Here is a 19,763-nt window from a genome sequence, read left to right as displayed (position 1 = left end):
TAAACCCTACAACAACTGGAATAGGCCTCCAGGATCACCAGTAATTCCCCAATTTACCTTAATGTCTTGCCTCAACCTTTAATGGTGTATTCATTTGACTGATTGGTTCTCTGGCAGTTGTAATTACCAAATGTCTTCAGCCAGTGGCTTTGTATTTCACACAAGCGAGGGACAGACTTTGTCTCAATTAGCTTTCGGTTTTATCTCCTCTCCCTTTCTCTACACCTCACACCTCAGTGGCGCTGACAAGAATGTTTGTACCTGCTATACACAGCAGCACTATCAGTTCAATCCTTGGCATGACTTTGAAGATAAGTCACCGAACCATGAAGAAGCTTTTGAAGTGTTGGGGATTCTTTGAAGTTTGCGATGCAAGGTTGTTGTTTTTTTTTTTTTCTTTTTTCTTTTTTTTCTTTGTCGATGTGTTACACAAAGTTTGTGATATGCAGATATTACCTTTGAACATTTAGTCTGGCAATAAGACAGGAGAGCAGTCACAGACGTAAACATAACATGATGGAGATTTGTATTATCGAAGTCCGTCTGAGAGGTGTTTCAAACTGATGTCCTGAGCATATGTATCATATAGGTTCCTTCACACAGAACTGTCAATTTTCAGTGATTAGTATCTCCTTCTTTTAAAATACCACAGGAAAGAGAACTTTGTGGGTACTTTTCCCTTATTATCTCTACTCATGTTCACATATTGCAGTTTTATAAGTTTTGCCAACAAGTGGTTCAAGACACTCCAATTGCATAAGATAACTTACCCCGGGCCCTAAGTGGCAACAGTTCTGAGATGTTTATTCCTGTCATGTTTGGAGCCATGAATGACTAGAATAAACTTCTCATCCATTTTGCACTTGGCAGGCAAAATGATTATGAATAAAAATGAAACTGACATTGGAAACAGTGAAGCAGGAAAACCTGCCCATTGAAGCCTGATGGCCGCATAAAAGAGAGCCATGGCCATATTTTCTCGGCCAATTCTGCACGATGTAGGCCGAGTTTCCCTGGCCGCTTACCTCTATATAAAATTAATGAATTTCCGGTGACTTGATTGTTTGTGTTGCTTGCGGTGTAAACGTATGGTCGGGGCAGCTGCAGCTCACAGCATACAAAGAGCTTGACTTTGCCTCTAATTGTGTCGAAGTCACAGCGCCCTGCTACACCACCAGCAGAAATATGTACACTTATAAACCCGATGACAGGCATGCATCTTCTCATTAACCAGTTTCAGTGGCAGGCGGTGCTACAGGGAAGGGCAGCTGCTGCTGAACCAGGCCTCTGGTGACACATAGGTCATGGCAAGGCTGCAGATGGCTAACCAGTCCCTCTGTGCAACGCCACCAGAGAAAAGGCAATGCCAAATACATCCTCCCAGTAACCTCTTGGAATGTGACTCAGCAGGAGCAGAGCACACAGCATTCATAAGTGTAACCCACAATAAGAGTAAAGTGCATAAAATTAGCTTATTTTGATTACATGATACAGATAACATCCCTGCTTTTCTGCATAGTAATTCCATAAACGAAACCTGTGAATTTTGAGGTCATTTAAATTCCACTGAGCTGTTGCCAAGCCTTTGAAGCCAAAAAATTGCCTGTCATCCTCTTACAATAGCACAGTGCGGCTCACAGGGGTGCCCATAAATAAGATATATCCTTCTGCGAACTGTTAATTGGAAGGAGCTGAGAACAAGATTAAATGAAATGTCCCCTACTCTGACAAAACATACTGCTGTTTGGCCACATGACTGTTGCAGATACTGAAGCCTGTGCTGCAGTTTGTGTTTTCATTACAGTCAAACACTTTCTAAAGCATAGATTAATGCTCCTAATGAAGAGTTGGGACTTTGTTTTACCTCTCCTGCAGAGTAGATGTTAACAAATGCTAATTTGCCCCCATTAAAAATTTGTCCCAGCTGCAGCTGCAACTTGGAGCGCTAATGATGACACATCCAGATTTAATGAGGAAAGCAGAACGGTCAATGGCCAAATACCTACAATATAAGACCCTTACAACATCACAGCATGTTTGACACTTTTCTTTGTATGTTATTTTACGTTTTCATTAGTTTTATTGTCACTTTCGATTGATTTCGATGTACAAAATAGCCATTGTATGCAAGTGGACAATTACCAACAGCAGTGTCCCACCAGTTTTACTGTGACTCAATTATTTTGACCTTTAATTGAAACACTATGTGTTCCTACAGTAGGCCTGAAGGAAGTGACAAATCATTAAGTGTTGGGACAGTGTTTGCTCAGGAGCAGAGAGTGGGTCATCCACTAATCACAGGGTTGGCGGTTTGATCCCCAACTCCACATTTCAAAGTGTCCTTGTGCAAGACACTGAACCCCAAATTGTTCCCAATGGTTAGGCCAGCACCTTGCATGGTAGTTTCTGCCATGGGTGTGTGATTGTATATGTGAATGAGCAGCAAATTGCAAAGCGCTTTGGATAAAAGTGCTATATAAATGCAGCTATTTACCATTTTCCATTTACAAATCATTAAGTGCAAGTGAAATACAGTCTTGCTCAAGGTGTGTCCAGAGAAAGCTCACCAACGTATTTTTTTTTTTAAGTGGACATCACAGACCACTGGAGCTGGTAGTGTGCTTTATGCTGACTTATACACATTTCTGGGTATTGAATTTTAAATGTCTTTAGGTCTCACCAACATGCAAAGTTTGCAAGTGTAGTTAAACTGTGGTTATTGCAGTTATAATTTTAGTTAGACTGACAGTTATAGTGATACTGCTGGTATCAGCTGCCCTGTATGACTGTGTCTTAAAGCTGTATATAATATATAGTAGAGGTCATACAGTGGGTCTAGATATAATAACATATATTTCCTCAGTCTCTGGCATAAGACAGGGCTGCAGCCCTCAAGTAAAAATAAACTGTAGTAGAGCTTTTTGTGTCTGCATTTTTCTAAAAAAGTGAAGTGTGAAAGTCAATGCAATAAGCATGAATGTTTAAAGAATGGTGTGTACCCTTCACCACATCTCAGAGAAAATAAAATGCATTCAAAATATCTGATAAGTGCATAAAACATGATACATTGCTACAGTAACCAGTATATGACATATTTAGACCCAGCACCACCTGACTTTGAGTATGTTTCCACTTTTGCTTTGCTACTAGTAGGAAAGTGAAGGATTGCAACTCTTTTCCGACCCTGCTTAAATTGTCGTGTTGATTTTACCCTAAAAAAAAGAGATGTGCCTGATATGCTCATAAACACCCTCATTGTATTTGAGAAACAAATGTTATTTGTCTGTTTGCCCATTATGAGGAGATAGGAATATCCCGCCACACTGTGGAGAGAAAGCTTTTAAATATCCTGTTGAGCTATGTTCCATAGTAGAAAGGAAGCTTTCAAAACAATCATGCGGAGTGGGTTTTATATCATAAAACACCCTGGTGCTATCCTTAGCAATCAAATTGGATTAAGAGCAGACAGAGATTGATCTATTCTGCGCTCTACAGCTCACTGTGTTTGACCAGATTAGTTTCAACTCTGTGCAGCTGTATACTACCGTAGGAAAAAATGAAATCTTGTCATTGCAGTTGAAGTGTTCCCCTGTCCATCACAAACAGTGGACTCCCCCAGGACAATAACAAATTCCACTCGTATATCATCCCATGCCTGCCATGCCCCAGCACACAGGAGTCTCTCCCATCGCATATTACCAATTTCCCTGCTGCAGGTGAATGAGGGCCAACTGAGAAATGGCTCCATTTGCATCTTAGCTAATTGTATTGTTGCTCCAGGCTTTCTAAAAGTCAATGAATTTTCTGAGAACAGAGTTCACGAGGAATAGAAAACGGTGGGAGTTGCAAGGCATATAACCACTATTTGTAGTGAAATGAGCTTTGCTGCAGGGATGAGGAAAAGGCCCTGCTGAGAAAGGCTGTGGTATTGAAGTCAGATAAGATGTATGAGCTTCATCTCCCAAGATCATAAATACAATAAACCATCCCAGTTTTAAAAAAATACTCTGTAAAGTATACTTATTTTTAGTAAACACACTTTTAATGTATTTAAAAGTTGTATGCTTAAGTGTCATAAATGGTTTAGCTTATGATACATCAAGAAGACCCTAAACTCTCATCCCTGGATATGAAGACTTCATATTTGAAATATTTTCACCTTTTGAAATATTTTCCTACCAATTTACAAAAATGTTATATATCGCATCTTAATTGTCATTTTTAATTAAATATTTCTTAAGGACATACTATTGCTACTACTGGCCAAGCAATGTTATGATAATCAACAGAGGTTTTTATGCTAGTTTGAATGCTAACTTTAAATATTATGATATAACCTAAGCTAAAAGTATAGTACTAGATTATTTTGTCACTTGGGGTGCAGCAAAAAAAGCTGTAAAAACTGTTTTGACATATTAACAGCTTATAAAGTTGATATGGCTAACGTGTTAGCAAACAATTGCCTATTTACACGTCCGGAAACATGGAGAAACATAAGCATTCATTTGGAGTCATGTTTCCGACCACATGACAAATGTAAGTCCATAATTCACTTTCCTTAAAGCTCTTTTGCTCTATTTTGACCATTGCTGATGGATATATTCGGCTCTTTACTTGCTAAATGCTCCACTATGTTCACCAGCTTGTCGCTAACCTTGTCTGTCTGCCATTTGGTGCTGGGGGAGATCGAGGCGATGTTGTTATCTGATTCTGCAAAAATGTATGTGGAACATGGTTATCAACAAGGTTTCAAATGCCAAAACAGCCTCAGTTCCATTGCTGAGGCTTGCAGACAAATGCACACACCCCTTGATGTCTCCTCACACTATAAATCTAAAACACACTATATGCAGTAGATTGATAACTTTCTCTATATAACCATTGTTAATAAAAAAATGACCCACCAGTAACGACTTGTTGTAGTCATAAGTAGTGATGTTGTGTAAATGTCCCACTGAAATTCATTTTGCATTTACAGTGCTTCAAGCACCCTTGGCTGGCAAAATTACAGTTGTTCCTCTTTCTTTTATAGACCCTCTTCGCTGTAGCTGTCTACTTACAGAGTCGAATTCCAGCTCGACACTGAGTGCTTTGACTCATAAAGCCAAAGGGCAGCAACTGATTGAAAACGTGAGAAAAATTAGGTTTATCTTCCTTTATCTTGAAGACTAAACTAATTATTCAGGAGGCAGAGTAATAAAGTGGAATGCACTATATGGCATTTAATTGCTTTAATACTATTGTCTTGTTGATAGTGAACTGAATTCCCACGACTGTTCTTTTCTTTAGTCTTTTAAAATCAGACAAAAGGTCCTTACTGTATGCAATTTGTTGTTATAGAGAAGAATATGTTCAGCCTATGACCACAGCCTTTGCAAAAGTGCACAAATATATGGCTGGATGTACCGCAGAGAGCTCTGCATCCTACAATACAAATAGAGGCATTGATTTACAAATAGAGGGGATTTTTTTCTCAGTTGTTACTATTGCTTTCACAGGCAGAGACACATTTTAAGACAAGATATAAATGGAATGAATCCATGAGACAATTATTCAACCTCTGCAGTACATGGCAGCAACCCCATTGGAAAAGGTGTATAAGGCTACCTTTCTGTGTTCTGTTTCACTGAGCAGCGTCTCCAGCCTTACCTCAGCCCGTCAAGCTGCCTTGGCAACAATCAGAGCAGAGTGGCTGAGGCATGGCGAAGAGAAATGTACAGTGGTAGAGTGGTAGGAAATTACAAAAGGAATCAATTCAATGAGTTCCCTCCCTCCATGAAAAAATGTCTATAAATCAGGCAGGTGGCCAGACCCAAACAACAACCTTTTAAGAGCCTGTCTACCAAGGCACAATGCATTACATCGCAAAGTAGAACTCAGTAATATGGCTACTTCTTCACTTAATCCTCTCTCTATCCCAAAATAGAAGTGCTGTCAATCACATGACCTTGGTGTTTTTTTCCGCTGACCTTATCCATATTAGATTGATATTGGCATTAAACTGGGATGCTTTTTTCTACCATATTAGAGGCAAAGTAGGCCAGGATTTTCTATAATGCCAGAACAGCAAAGTGTTTCATTCCAAAAGGAGACATCCACCTTTTGAAAAATGTGACACCTATCTGACACGACCACGCTGGCATGAAAGTGAAAATGAAGACTTATCTGTCTTCTGCTCTTTACTGACAAAAAGGCAGCACTGTAGAAGCTGTAATCATTTTTTAAAAGCGGGCTTTGAACACCAGGTCATCATTTTTCCTCTAAAAGCAGTTTGCTGACTGCGTTTCTGGGATGACGTTTTTCTTTGTGCTTTTGTGATAACAAATGTCAAGTCCTCTGAACAGCCATTTTGCCAATTAGACTCCCGGTGCCTATCAATTCCTATGTTGTTGTCTTCCCATGTTTCTCCTCATGACGCTATCACCTCATAGGATGAGAAGCTTAATGGAGGTTGTAAATAAACTAAACGGCAAGGTCAGCAGGAAAACCACTGATGGAATAAATTAGTGTCCTGCTCTAAAGAAAACAACAGAGGAGACAACATGAAATATAACAGTAAGGCGCTGTAAAAGGGCTCCGTGACCGTTTCCCACTCCTGATTTATCTGTTGAGAGAGGCAATCTAACGCTTCTCCACTGATTTGTCATGTTTTCCTGTGCCCTGTCCATGTACATCAATATGGGAAGGGTGTTAGCTTGTGGGTTTAAACTAACGTTAGGTGGTCATAGTGGAGCTCATTTGAGTTAGGACATGTATGTGTGTGTCTGTGCCACATTAATTTTCAGTGTCTGCCACTGATAAATGTCAAGGCCACTTGAGAGATGGCGACCAGCAGTTTATTCCCACACACACACACCCACACACAGAAACAACACACACCGATGCACCACTGTAAACAGAGAGCCCGTAGGAGCCATGAATCGTCATGCACCCATAGTTGGTATTGAATAGTCATGGGAAAACGAATAGAATTAGACTGTAGGTGAAGTAATGCTAAGAAAATGTGCTGCCAAGTGAAATGATATGTGTTTATCCACCAATGAGCAACTGAATGTCTAGTATGATCTCAGTCTCAGGTGTAACGGATGCCTGACAGAGAATCTTTCCGCTGTAAATCACATGCCTGCTCTCGAATTTCCCGGTTGACTGGACAGTCTCTTCCGTCGTCTACCGTAGGTACAGTGCAAGCGACCTTACAACGGAATTTAACCATCACTCAATGGCGAATTACACGCTGTTTCTGAGATTTTTTGACATAATCACATGCCATGCTATAATTAGCTGAACAAACCCATTATAGGATAGCACTTGACAATAAAACTACATGATGTAATTGGGGAGATACTGAAGCCGCACTGTGTCAAGTCAAAGTGACTGAGCTGTAAGGATCTGCAGTAGAAAATTAAGTTGGAAAAAAGAAAAAAAAAAAAAAAAAAAAAGACTGCCAGTGAGAAAATGTGTGTGCGCATTTGTGTGTGTCTCTGCGTGTGCGTGCGTGTGATATTCCAACAACATCAGTGTTACCTTGGTTACTAATCCTATTTAGTGAGGATTGGATCCATTATTCAGGTCCTTCGTCTCAAAGCTGAATAGTTGTTATCGCCGTATGTCAGGGATGGAGACTCGGAGGAAGCAAATATTGAATATTCAATGTTTTCTTCACATTATTTCACAGTATTTAATGCACTAAATGTAATCCATTTTGGAATATAAACTGTAATGAAAACCTGGATTTCTACAGCTATAATAATGAAATAATGTGTGCATTAGAAAGAGGATCAATGGAAGAACAACTAAATATGAATGAAATATATAGCTTGAATTTTTCAATAGTGCATCCTTGTTTCTAGGGCAGATAATGCTACCATAATCCTGCAGTTGATCATCTTTCAGCTAACGTTCATTCAGGTTATGAAAAGGTTACTTAGAAATAATTGCAGTGGAGGCCTACAAAAGCTGAGGCTAATGTACGTGATAACTTGACAACAGAAAAAAAGTCTGAATAAAACTGTAACATGAATTACAGCCGAGGCATTCTGTGATCAGTGAAACGGCACACAAAGCATTAGGGATGCAACAATATGGGTATTGAGATAGCAAAGCGTTCCCACTGACAACTACTGTATTTGGTTTCTCACAAAGCGGAGAAAACTGCTGCTACACTCACATGCAGTTCTCCCACTCAGCCATCCAGCATTTCAACCATGCAAAAATGTGTCTTAGGTAAGCAGTTGACTGGCCAGTGACCTTGTAGATGACTAAACCTTTAAACCTTACGCATTAATCAAGTGTGTAATCCAAATTTCAATTGACTGATTTAGATTCCAAGAGCAAATTCAAGTACTAACCCTGTCTTTTCTTTAGGAGCAGAATTAGCTGGAGTTGGCCTTTCCAAAACCTCTAAAGCCCTGTCCCTCCCCTCCCCCCCTCTGTCTGTGTCCCAGGAGGGCAACTGGAGGAGAATGACTGGTAAAACCCAGACCAGCAACGTGACCAACAAGAATGACCCACGTTCCCTCAACTCCAGAGTCTTTATCGGCAACCTCAACACAGCAATCGTCAAGAAGACTGACATAGAGGTCATCTTTGCCAAGTACGGCAAGATAGTGGGTTGCTCCGTGCACAAGGGTTACGCCTTCGTACAGTACATGAATGAGAGGAATGCCCGAGCGGCTGTGGCGGGAGAAAACGCTCGTATCATCGCTGGACAGCCTCTTGGTGAGTCTTCTTTGCTTTGTCTTCTGACAAAGAAATTTCTGTAATTGCTCGCATTGCGATCCCACTAAGAACATGTGAGGAGGCAGATACAGTCTACAGCACAAAAAAAAACTTTCCCCTTGAAATACAGAATGTTTCGTCAAAGCCTGTTCTTTGCTAGAGGAATGGATTGTCTCTCTCGGGAACAGAAAACGCCTCGGGCATCTCTCCGATTTTTAGTTTAGAACCTCCCTTGGCTCCTAAATTCTGAAGTGTCTGTGTTTGTTGTCACGCTGTTTTGGAGAAAATCCCTCCTGAATTTGTTAACTGATCCACGAGTGAATGTAAGCACAGCTTGATTTTAACATTTACTAGGCAGCAACTTGCAAAAAGTATGTCAAAGTTCTTGTGACACACCACTTAGAGCAGAGCAGAATATGTTAAGTGGCAGGGGATGCAGCTACAATATGCTGTGCAAGCATCGATTTTGTACTGTGCGTATGCTTTGTAATGGGTTGTTTTTTATGGATTCTGACTGTGAGATGTTTTTTTTTATTCACATTTGTTTTGCTCATTGCTGCAAGGCAAAATATTTGGAATATTTTAGAAGACGGTACCTGCCTGGACAATTTGAAGAAATTGGGAGGTTTCTGTGGCTGACTTTACCTCCAAAAGCATTCAAGTTTGTCCTGTATGATTTGTCCTGAACATTTAGGTTTGAATACACAATTAGTTTTGTCTGTGAATGGTCTCATCTTGGGCTTTATCTTTTTCAAACTTCTTTGTGAAGCCGGGGGGTGAATTTAAAAGATACAACAAAGCACATTCCTAGACACTACTGCTTTAGAAAATAATTCTAAAATTATCACGACTGGATAATACTGCATATAGGCACGAGACCTATTGATTAAAGTCTGCACCATGTTAGGTGTTTCAACTAAGAGACATGGGGTTCAGAGTGTAATAAGTGCATATATCACTGGGTTTTTGTATAAGACAGTTAGAAAATATATATATATAATATATAATAGTAATATATTGCCATGAGATGATCAAAGAGAGCAGTGCATGATGGAGGTTCAGTCAGGAACTGGCAGGGATTATTAATTAGTTATAAGTTAATTGTAGCATCAAGGCTCTGACCTCATCACTCCCCACAAGTATACAGCAAGCTCCACACAGCAGGGATTGGGGAGTGACAATAATATCTTGTCCCCTATTGGAACATAGACTCAAGGCCTACATGTGGACACTGGGGTGGAGGTGCAGCTGACATGCCACATGTTTGGTGTATCAACCAGGGCACATCGGGTCCAGAGAGTAAAGAGTGCAGATATCACTGGGTGTCAGTATGCTACAGAATGAAAAAACATAAGTATGAAATGCTCAAAGACAGAAGTGCATGATGGAAGTTCAGTCAGGATTATTATGATTATAATGTAGAGTTGATATTTGGCATCTAGGCTCGTCATTCCCTACAAGGATACAACAAGCTCCACAAAGCAGGGATTGTGATATGATATGACACTTAATTGATGACAGTGATGGCGTCTGTCCCATCTCAGGGAGGCTAGAGTGCTGATTCAGCTGTGGTTCAACTCGGTATCACGCCAAAGCATGTAATACACCTGGCAGTCGACCGTGTCAGCATCATGTTCTGCCTCGCCTAAGCGTGAAAAGTACACACATGTATGAAGGGGCAGTACCCGCAAAGGGCGATGGTTTTATGATGTGACAACACTGGTTAAAATCTGGTTAGTTTTAGGCACAATAACTACTTGGTAAGGGAAAAATCATGGTTTAGGGTTAGAGTGAGGGTAAAAAACTGTCCTGAGTCGTAGTTGGAAAGCGAATGGCGGTCTCCTGCAGCAAGGTCCACTAAGTCCACTTTTTGCAAGATAGGATTTATCCATCCACCCAACCCGCCACCTCCAAATATGAAAATGTATCACCTTATATAGGCATCATCTGAAGTGCTCCACTAGACAGGCTTTTTAAAAGTCGTACATGCGTGTACTTTTCATGTCTAGGCGAAGCAAAACGTGACACTGACACAGTATCCTCTAGTGGATCAACGGGTGGATTACACGCTCTGGCGTGATACTGGGCTGCGTGCTTTAATTGGCATGTGCATCTCAGCAAGACATGCTTGTCAACTTACTGCAGGCTAAAGATGATCCTTCTAACCACTCATACACTCTGCCACTCCATTATACAGTATCCTCAGGGCAAACTTTGGTGTTAGGGTTAGTAATGAAAGAAAGAAAGTTTTATATGTTTATATATGTATTATATATAATGAACACAGCCGAGGTAAACCATCCTTCAAGTGCATTACGAAGTAAAAATAATATTCCCCAGACTGTTAACTCTTGTGTTAATGAACACAAGCTGGAGCTAACATAATTTATGTGCAGACTACAAGTGGAACATTTACAGGAAGAAGATACAAAGCTGATTTATAGGTTTTTGTGTCTCCTCTGTTCAGCAGGACAGGTTTTATATCAACCTCTAATATCAACCAATAGTCTGACTCGACTGTCCCAGCCCCTTGTAAAATCCATCTGGCTGCTGAGAGACCTAAATGGTTTCCTCATTTACCTTCCTATCGTGAAGGTGATGTTGGCTGTTTATGAAGGGCTGTCTTTTTGGATAGGTATTTAATATTACCTCTGCAAACTTAACATGTAAGGCTTTCTCTGAAAACCGATCTTACTAAAAGAAAAAATATAGCAACAATGAAAGATTTTTTGCATCTTTTTCTTATGATTTCTCCATCAAGACAGAAAAACATCAACAACAAGTAATGAGCTTTCTTCGCCTGATTAATAGTGGCTAATGCGTTTTTGCTCTTTGAGTCTTTCATTAGTTTGATATTTGGCGATATGGATGCTGTAATCAGTGAATAAGCAGCAAAACACATCAATTATTAAAACCTAGTCACAACCAAGACCATTGCCAGTCAGAGCCAAAACCATCACTGAGCACTCTACCATATCCATAATAATAGTATTAGTGATTTATTTGTGACTTCTCTGCTAGTGTGATTGCCTGTTTTTGGTTGAGAAAGTAAACATAATCGAAAGTATTTTCATAAACTAAAGAGTTCATTTCAAACAAACCTTGCAGCGAGACAACCCTGCCCTCATTGTTATCACTCAATCGACAAGTCATGTGGCGGGAGTATTACTGGGAGATACATCCCTAATTGACAATTAAGGACACCCTCAGTCTCATCCTCCCAAGCTGATGCTTTTTATATTAACACGGCTAAGACAAGGATCTGTCTTCCTGTTCCAAAACGTTTCATTAAAGTGTTATTATCTGCAAGTTGATTGCACCTCAATTTCAGAGATCACATCACGTAGGTAAGCTAATATGGCGCCGTGTACCGAAGGAACTGCACTCGAAGATGCGCTTCTAACCATCACTGAGTATGTGAGATCATCCGACGCCCACGTAAAAAAGAAGCAGAACATGTTATTGTGGAGGCAGAGCTACGTTTTGAAAAAGCATGCTTTTTTTTTGCTGGCGGTGGTCACTGGAAAAGAGGTCAGTGGAATAATCACATCATACTGCGACTGCACAGATCCACTTCAGCTGCTCAAATGCATTGGTGATGACTAATCTGTGCACTCAATGATACACAAGTGTCAAAGGTCATAGCCTGCCGCCACCGCAGAAGATGAGACTGTCACTCTGTGTGTGTGAGTGTATGTGTGTGTGTGTGAGCATGGATAAAAAACAGCTGATGAACAAATGCAGAAATTCTATAATAACACAGCTGGCAGCATCTTCCTCCCCTCGCCGCTGAGTGAAAAATGGATGCTCCATTACCCTATCAAATGTGAATAGGAGTTCATGAGATCACATCTAGGATTGTGAGCACAGCAATCATTACTAAATAGCAGTACATGCAATGCTATTCTGAATGGTGTAAGTACTGTATCTCTATGCAATTCATGGTTACAAGCATGAAGAAATTTCTCTATAACCACTTCACACAAGCACGGATGTTGAATATTTAGTCTTGGAGGGGCAGACGCGAAGAATCAGTTCTTCTGTCGCCTCTCTTCACAGCGGTGAAATGTTCAAAAGAGAGAGCAGAGAAAGCAAAATGTCTGTCCAAAGATTAAATACTTTAATCTTGTTCCCCAAGATGTTCTCATCGCCAGCCAAAATTAGTTTTAATGTTCTCCAGTTGCGAGGAGCTCTTCCATTTCCTATGTGCATTGAATTATGGGAAAATGTTGTCAATCAACATCAAAAATCAAGCAGTTAGTAGGCGTACTGAAATCTTAGAGTATACCTCATGTTGTTGCTTTTGTGTCCCTCGTTCCATATTGCTGAGGCATTCAAATCCCAATTGTGTCCCAGATGATACTAGAAAATATGAAAATCTGTTTTTGGAAGTAATTAAAAAATAATACTATTTATATACTCCTGCCAATGTAAAATTTATAACATATACATAAAAGAGAAAGCAAGAATGTTTCCAAAGATTATGTGTTGTTATATGAGATGTTCTTGGAGAGTTCTCATCCAAATTTTTTTAAAAATGTTCTTCCAGCTGTGAGTAGCCCCTCTGTTCTCTGTGTGCATTAAATTATGGGACAATCGTGCCAATCAACGCCAAAAACACAACAACAAAGCAGAGGTTTACATGATTTGATCACTTTAGTGTTTGTCTCCTTCTCACGTTGAAACATCAAAACTCCCAGCAGTGTCCCAATTAATACTATCACAAATGCAGATCTGCATAATATACTGTTTTGGCAGTTAGTATACAGTAGTGTCCTGAATAGTGTTCTTTAAAAAACAGTTAAAACTTATCTTTTTAACATAGCTTTTGATTCATGCATCTGTTTTTTTTTTAAATTGCTATTTAATTGTTTTTTTTTAAATAGTCATTTAATAATAATGTTTTAGCTTGTTTTTATTATTATTCATGGTTTCTATATTGATTTTATTCTGTTTTACTTTTAATTTAGATTTTTTTGTTCTGTTTTTTGTTGTTTTCTTTACATACAAGAAAGTAATACAGATTACAGGAGGAATACTAGCTGTGCAAACATCAATGAAACAATTTGGAATGTTCCACCAATGCAAAAAAAAATTTTTGGCCCATTTTAAGACATGAATTTTGTCATCCAAAACTATGGATGTGTATGTCAATGTCTATGTATGTCTTAAATCATTGGTCAAAATCATAATTTTCTGTGCATGCTCTGTGCAGTTGGTGTGCAGTTCTTTTAATGTTTTCTAGCTGTGAGAAGGCTTTCACTCATTTTGCATTTCATTGTTGGTCATTAGCGTCAATTAAAAGCAAAAATCAAGCAAGACCAAAAAAATCAAGTAAATTTGGTAATACGAATAATACCGACCAATGCTGACATCTTTTAGTAACTAAATTTTACTGGTTTTCTGACATGAATTCTGTGCATATTAAAATCCTGCCTAAAATGTGCATATTGTATTGAATTGGCGCTCTGGACCAGCCTTTCTTTGTGTCTCTCTCCATGGTGCTGAAACAATCAAACCCAGTCTCTCTCTTTCTCCTTTTTTTTTTCATCCCCCAAACTAGTTTTAATTTCACTACAATCACAATAAAGTCACTTACAATGATGTCAGGAAGTGTTCCAGCCATTTGAGGTCAGCTGCTCTGTTGCAGCATACGGCATGTTAGCTGCAAATATCCCTATGTCTCACTTGCATTGATGTGTGTTCCCTTCCCTCTGGCTAAAAGCTGACTGGGGGGGATTCTTCGTGACACACACACAGTGACATGATGATTGCTGGCATCCATGAACCTCAAATGAATCTGAGCAGATTCCGTCCTCACCCGCTGAGATCTATCTGCTGTATCTTTATGGTCTCACTCCTCAATGGACTCAGTGGGCTGCCATGGAGACAAAGACTGACAGATTTTTTCACTCTGAGCTGTCCCAGCATGCACTGAGCCTCCATATCATGCTGGCGCTGACTCTTGAAATCCATACAGTACAATGATAGTATATAACCCGCAGGCTATTTGAACATTCAATGCTGTGCTAGTCAAAATCAAACTTTCAAAGTGTTCTGAGATTTTCTGAGGAGTTATAGTGGTATAAGTCTGCTTTGATGCATTTGCACCAAATGCTTTGTGATGCATACCAACCTTGCCCTTTATGTAATAAGATTAGTATCTGTCTTTTCTTGTTTTTCTCATCTATAGAGGCGGTTGTTTTAACTATGTCTGGATGTGGCACCTTGTGCTTTTTTATGTCTGCCCGGAGGCAGCAGAAGTGTGTGATTGGCAGGTGGTGATTGAAGCCCTGATGGAAAAGGACAACGAAAGAATAACAGTCCATATTTTTCTTAGGGAGGCAATGTATGAAGATACAAGTTGCTGTGCAACCTAGGAGAAAAGGAGAGATGGAGGACAGAAGAAAGAGGTTAATAGCAGAGAGAGGGTGAACTAACAACATCTCTGGAGAGTAGCAAGAACACCTGATAATCTTCCTTCTGTTGACTCCTGTTTTGAGTAGCCTCAGCCTCCCAGAAGAGATCTGCATTCCCTACTACCTGGAAGTTTCATGGTGAAGGTCCATCCCATTACAATATTAATGACCACAGTGAAGGATAATGTGTGATGGATCACCAATCATACTGCCTCCAAATGGCATTGGCAAGAGTTAGGCACATAAATAATAAAGTGATTTAGATGCAAAATCCATCCTAAGCGGATTACAAAGGCAGTGGCACTGCAATCAATCGTCATTTAGGGCCAACATGATGCATAGCAAGCAGCACAGGACACAGAAACTGAACTATATCGGGAAGAAGGAGAAGACGGAGCAGGGACAGGTAGGAGAGGAATGTGCAGGCAGGATTGCTTTAAGTGTGGCCACAGTAATATTTTAGCAGTCTACTGGGGGTGTATGTAGTAATTCTGGATACACGCTAATGTCTGAATTTTTATTTTTATTTTCTTGTGGATTACTGTTCAGATAAAGATGATTCAATGTTATTTTGGAATATTTGCTTCATACCTACTGTGACGTTTGATCGCTTTAAGTTTTTACCTCTCTTAAAAGCGAATTTAGTCTGCACAGTTTTGGGCTGTCCCAGATATAAGTTGACAAATGTGAGAGAAATTTTATATTATGAAATTATATATTATGTGGTTTTCAATCCAAAACTGTGATCTTAGTCCACGAACTGCTGATTTAGAGCTTTGGCAGCCAAAGATCCCAACATGTGACTATTCCTATGAGTCACATTTACACACCAACCCACCAGAGTACAACATGAAATGACTCTGAATACACTGGCCAGCTTGTGTAATGCTCCAGCAAAAAAACATGTTTTCGTTCCTCAAAATCAATTTGCAATATCTCCATTCCATGTTGCCCTCTTTGTCCATGGCTGTGACTGGCTTCACAATATTCTCCTCCCCTCCTCTTCTAAGGTTTTTCGATGGATAGACTTGCAAGCACTATGGCCAGAGCTTGTTTATTGTTTTGCTACATTTACAGATGGATGGTGCAAGGTGATAACATGTCTCTACTCGCGTGTTTTTTAAAAAATTCATAGCGCTACGATTCAGCAGGCATTCATCACGCCATCTGACATGCCTCAAAATTGATCTTGTAGAGCTGGACAAAGATTGTGACCGAAACTTTATTAGACCTGTCTCGCACAGAGTGACATACAAGTAACATACAGGTCTATAGACGCCTTAAGGCATAATTTGGCCTCAGTTCTGCAGTATTAAAAGTGATAAGGCCATTCTTTACACTCAACATTTTGCACAGGTGTCCTACTACATGTGCTGTTGACCTGAATGCAGAAAGATATAAAGGTATTTTGAAAAAAATGCAGGAAATATATGATTCAAGTGAGGCTGTAAAGCAAATAGCAACATTTCCTCACAAAATACGTGCAACTACTTGAATGCAGTGAATACCACAGGCATAAAATAGTGAATATCCGAAGGGGGATTTTTTTTTTCTTTAATGTCTATCCAAACCAATCCTCCTGTATCTTCTCCACCTGGCTGCTGTGATTCTCTCTGTCATTCACCATTAGCATTCACAGGCTCACTCTCACTTTGAAATTTGCATAGATAATTTCAACTATGTCTACAATAACTGCACGTCTCAGTAACTTCATTTTGAGAGCCAGGTTCAGAGGCATGAACAGCCATGTGTGAGAGGCCTTATGGGTTTTGCACTATGCAACTAGATGGGGCCAATTCTTCTTGATCCACTGGACTGTGCTTTGCCAAAGCTAACCCCATAAGGCCCCCTCTGTGTCTTTCATGTCCCCGTGTTTGCTTCTCAGGCTGTGAGAGTATTCAGTGTGTCTGTGCATGTGTGTGTGTGTGTGTGTGTGTTTGTATGTGGGGGCTGTGTGTGCTTGCAGAGGGGGATACGTTGGAGAATTACGGTTTGTGCCTCTCTCAGAAAAAGGATTTTCACGAGAGCAAAGGCACTTCACACGAATTGTAATGTCAATACATAATCTATTTCTCTCTCTTTCTTCCTATTTCCTCTCTCCATCTCTTATTCCCTCTCTTTTTTCCCTTCCATATCTCTCCTTGTCCTTGTGGGTGATTAGAATGCACCCTGGTTGTCTGTCCTCTCCCTCATTAATCACGCTCTGAGAGACTGGGCCAGACGTTGAATGCACAGTTGGCCTGACCCAGCGCTTGACAAAAGCATCCATAACACCAGGTACATAGCAGTGCGCAAGCCCGCAGCCACACAATAACATCAAGAGTATACCCAAGCCAGGAATTTATTTGAGCTGTAATGTATTCAGAATATAAGTGCGTGTTTCTTTTGTGGAAACAATACTGAAGAAATTTAAAGATTGTCATTGTGCACTTAATAGGCTTTAATAAAGCCACCAGGGAAACCAGGAAAGCACATTTCCCCGGCTGCCAGGATCTCTTTCTGTCTCGTTTTCTTTCTTTTTCCTTTCTTTCTTTCTTCTTTCTTTCTTTCTTTTTCTTTTCTTTCTTTTTCTTTATTTCTATCCTTACCTCTCTCTTTCATACATTCTGACAAATGCTTTAGTGGGGCACGAGCCACAGTGTGGACAAAGTGAGATGGATTACTGTGTGGATTTTGGCAGGGGAAACTGCAGCTAATTCTCTGATTAGAAACCTGGGTTCAGAAGGCAGAGAAACACTGAGCTGTGAATCAGAGTCAGAGCGCAGGGCTGAGTGGGCAAGCTGTGTGTGTGTATGTACGTCTGTATGTGCTTTTATTTGTGAGGGGTTACTTACACTCATGTGTAGAAGTCAGAAAACATTGTTTTGGTGTATGTGCATGTTTTGTCTGCAGGTGTCTGTGCTTCAGTTATGATATAGATAAAGTTATTTAAATGATCTTTGACCTTTTTGCTATGATAACATAAGCAAAGTAATTCACCCTCACATTCAATGTTTCATTCTCCATCAGTGCAACAGGCTAGTTAATATAGTGCATTTCTTTCTTGTGCTCTTAGCCAGTAAGTGCCCTTGAGCAAAACAAAGAAACCTGCCTACTCAGCACCAACAAAATGAAAACTAATGCCCACCTGCATATAGCCATCAGATACTCCAGTGGTAAATAAACTGATAGAAAATCAAAAGCACAAGATTAAAACCTTCTTATCGCTGCCAATTTAGGTGACAGCTCTTCTAATGCAACGGCTATCACTAGACGGCAATTACAGTTTTTATTGTTTCTTATGCAGTTACATATGTTTACACATCAATAAAGACATAAACATATCAGAGGAGGAAATACGGCTGTTTTTTTCAATCATGCGCTGATTCTTTGTTAATGAATTGTCTTTAAATGTCTGTGATCCAAAAAATACATATATGAACCTTTATAGCTAACTTTTTAGTTGTTGTTCTTTGCAGTGCACAATACTCTACCCAGATAAGATGGTAACTCATGAATTAATACTTTTTTTATTTGAACTTAATTAGTTATTTAAATTAAAATGGTGTTATATTATTATAAAGTCTTTTTCACAGAACTTCTGTTAGCATAAATAAAACCAGCATCAAAAACAGAAAATCTTATGTAATGTCACAGAGATGAAAGGCTGTTAATAAGAAACACAAAGTCTGTTTGATACCAACAACTTTTCTTTGAAAGCAGAGCTACAGTCTTGCATCACAAAGACTGATAACACTATTGGTAAACAAGTCATATTGTCACAGCACATTTTTTAACACAAATGTAAACCCAGTGTTATGTTCCTCTCTAACAGATCAAAAAACATACATAATACTGATGTAATGATACTTTATATCCTAATTTTAAGAGAATTTCTTGTGAATCTGATTTTGAACTATTGATGTTTCAGAAGTCCTCAGCTGCTTCAATACAACAAGTTCATCTTCTCCATATCAGTAATTGGTATTTACTTACTTTATACACAGCACTACCTCTCCCGAATCCTACATTAAGTCTGTTTGGATTTCTGTTTTTTTGAGCTTTATAACAGTTTGTTCACAAGAATTGAGTTAAACCTCACTGTTTTCTTTTCAAAAAATAATAATAATTACAGTATTTGTTTATGCATAGCCCGTGTATCATATAGAATGAAATGTTTTTCCTTATTTGTCCTAATAACAACAATTTATGGTAATTTTCTTTTTCTCACCTTTATTAAATGTGCAAGTTTGTGGCAAAGGGAAGCCTATATATTGGGTTTTAACAGGGTCAGAAGAGAAGAATATATGTATATATATTTGACAGAAAAAAATTGAAAAATCTTGCAATTATTACTATTTTTACAGCAGTGGAGTCAGTGTGACCTAAAAACAATTAGAAAGTAAGGCCAGTGTCAATAAAACACAAGAGTTCCCGTGTTAACTTTCGAGAAATGCTGCAATGCAACTAATTAGTTTGTAAGGTAGTAAAGTACTACTACTGGTCGTGACAGGATCTGATGTTTAATATTGATGCTGATATGTGTCAGTAAGAAAAAGACACATCCATCTTCATTCCTGTCTTCATGTCTTCCAGCTGACCAGCCAGCTAGCTCAGTCTCTGTCTGAGGCTACATTTCTTTTTCCT

General features: G+C 39.4%; 1 protein-coding gene across 2 annotated transcripts in view; it reads left to right on the top strand.

The window, feature by feature from the left end:
• The window catches only part of LOC137173299 (RNA-binding Raly-like protein), a 103,911-nt gene that overhangs the window by 29,712 nt on the left and 54,436 nt on the right, over positions 1 to 19,763 (top strand). For both annotated transcript variants that reach the window (XM_067578061.1, XM_067578060.1), the window contains exon 2: positions 8,445 to 8,718. In XM_067578061.1, the coding sequence (XP_067434162.1) occupies positions 8,463 to 8,718 (256 nt within the window). In that variant the 5' untranslated portion in view covers positions 8,445 to 8,462. The remainder of the gene's footprint in view (positions 1 to 8,444; positions 8,719 to 19,763) is intronic.

The sequence above is a fragment of the Thunnus thynnus genome, chromosome 21, assembly GCF_963924715.1.
Source record: "Thunnus thynnus chromosome 21, fThuThy2.1, whole genome shotgun sequence".
Classification (NCBI taxonomy): domain Eukaryota; kingdom Metazoa; phylum Chordata; class Actinopteri; order Scombriformes; family Scombridae; genus Thunnus; species Thunnus thynnus.
The sequence above is the reverse complement of the archived record's forward strand: the minus strand, read 5'-3'. Positions and strand labels throughout refer to the sequence as shown.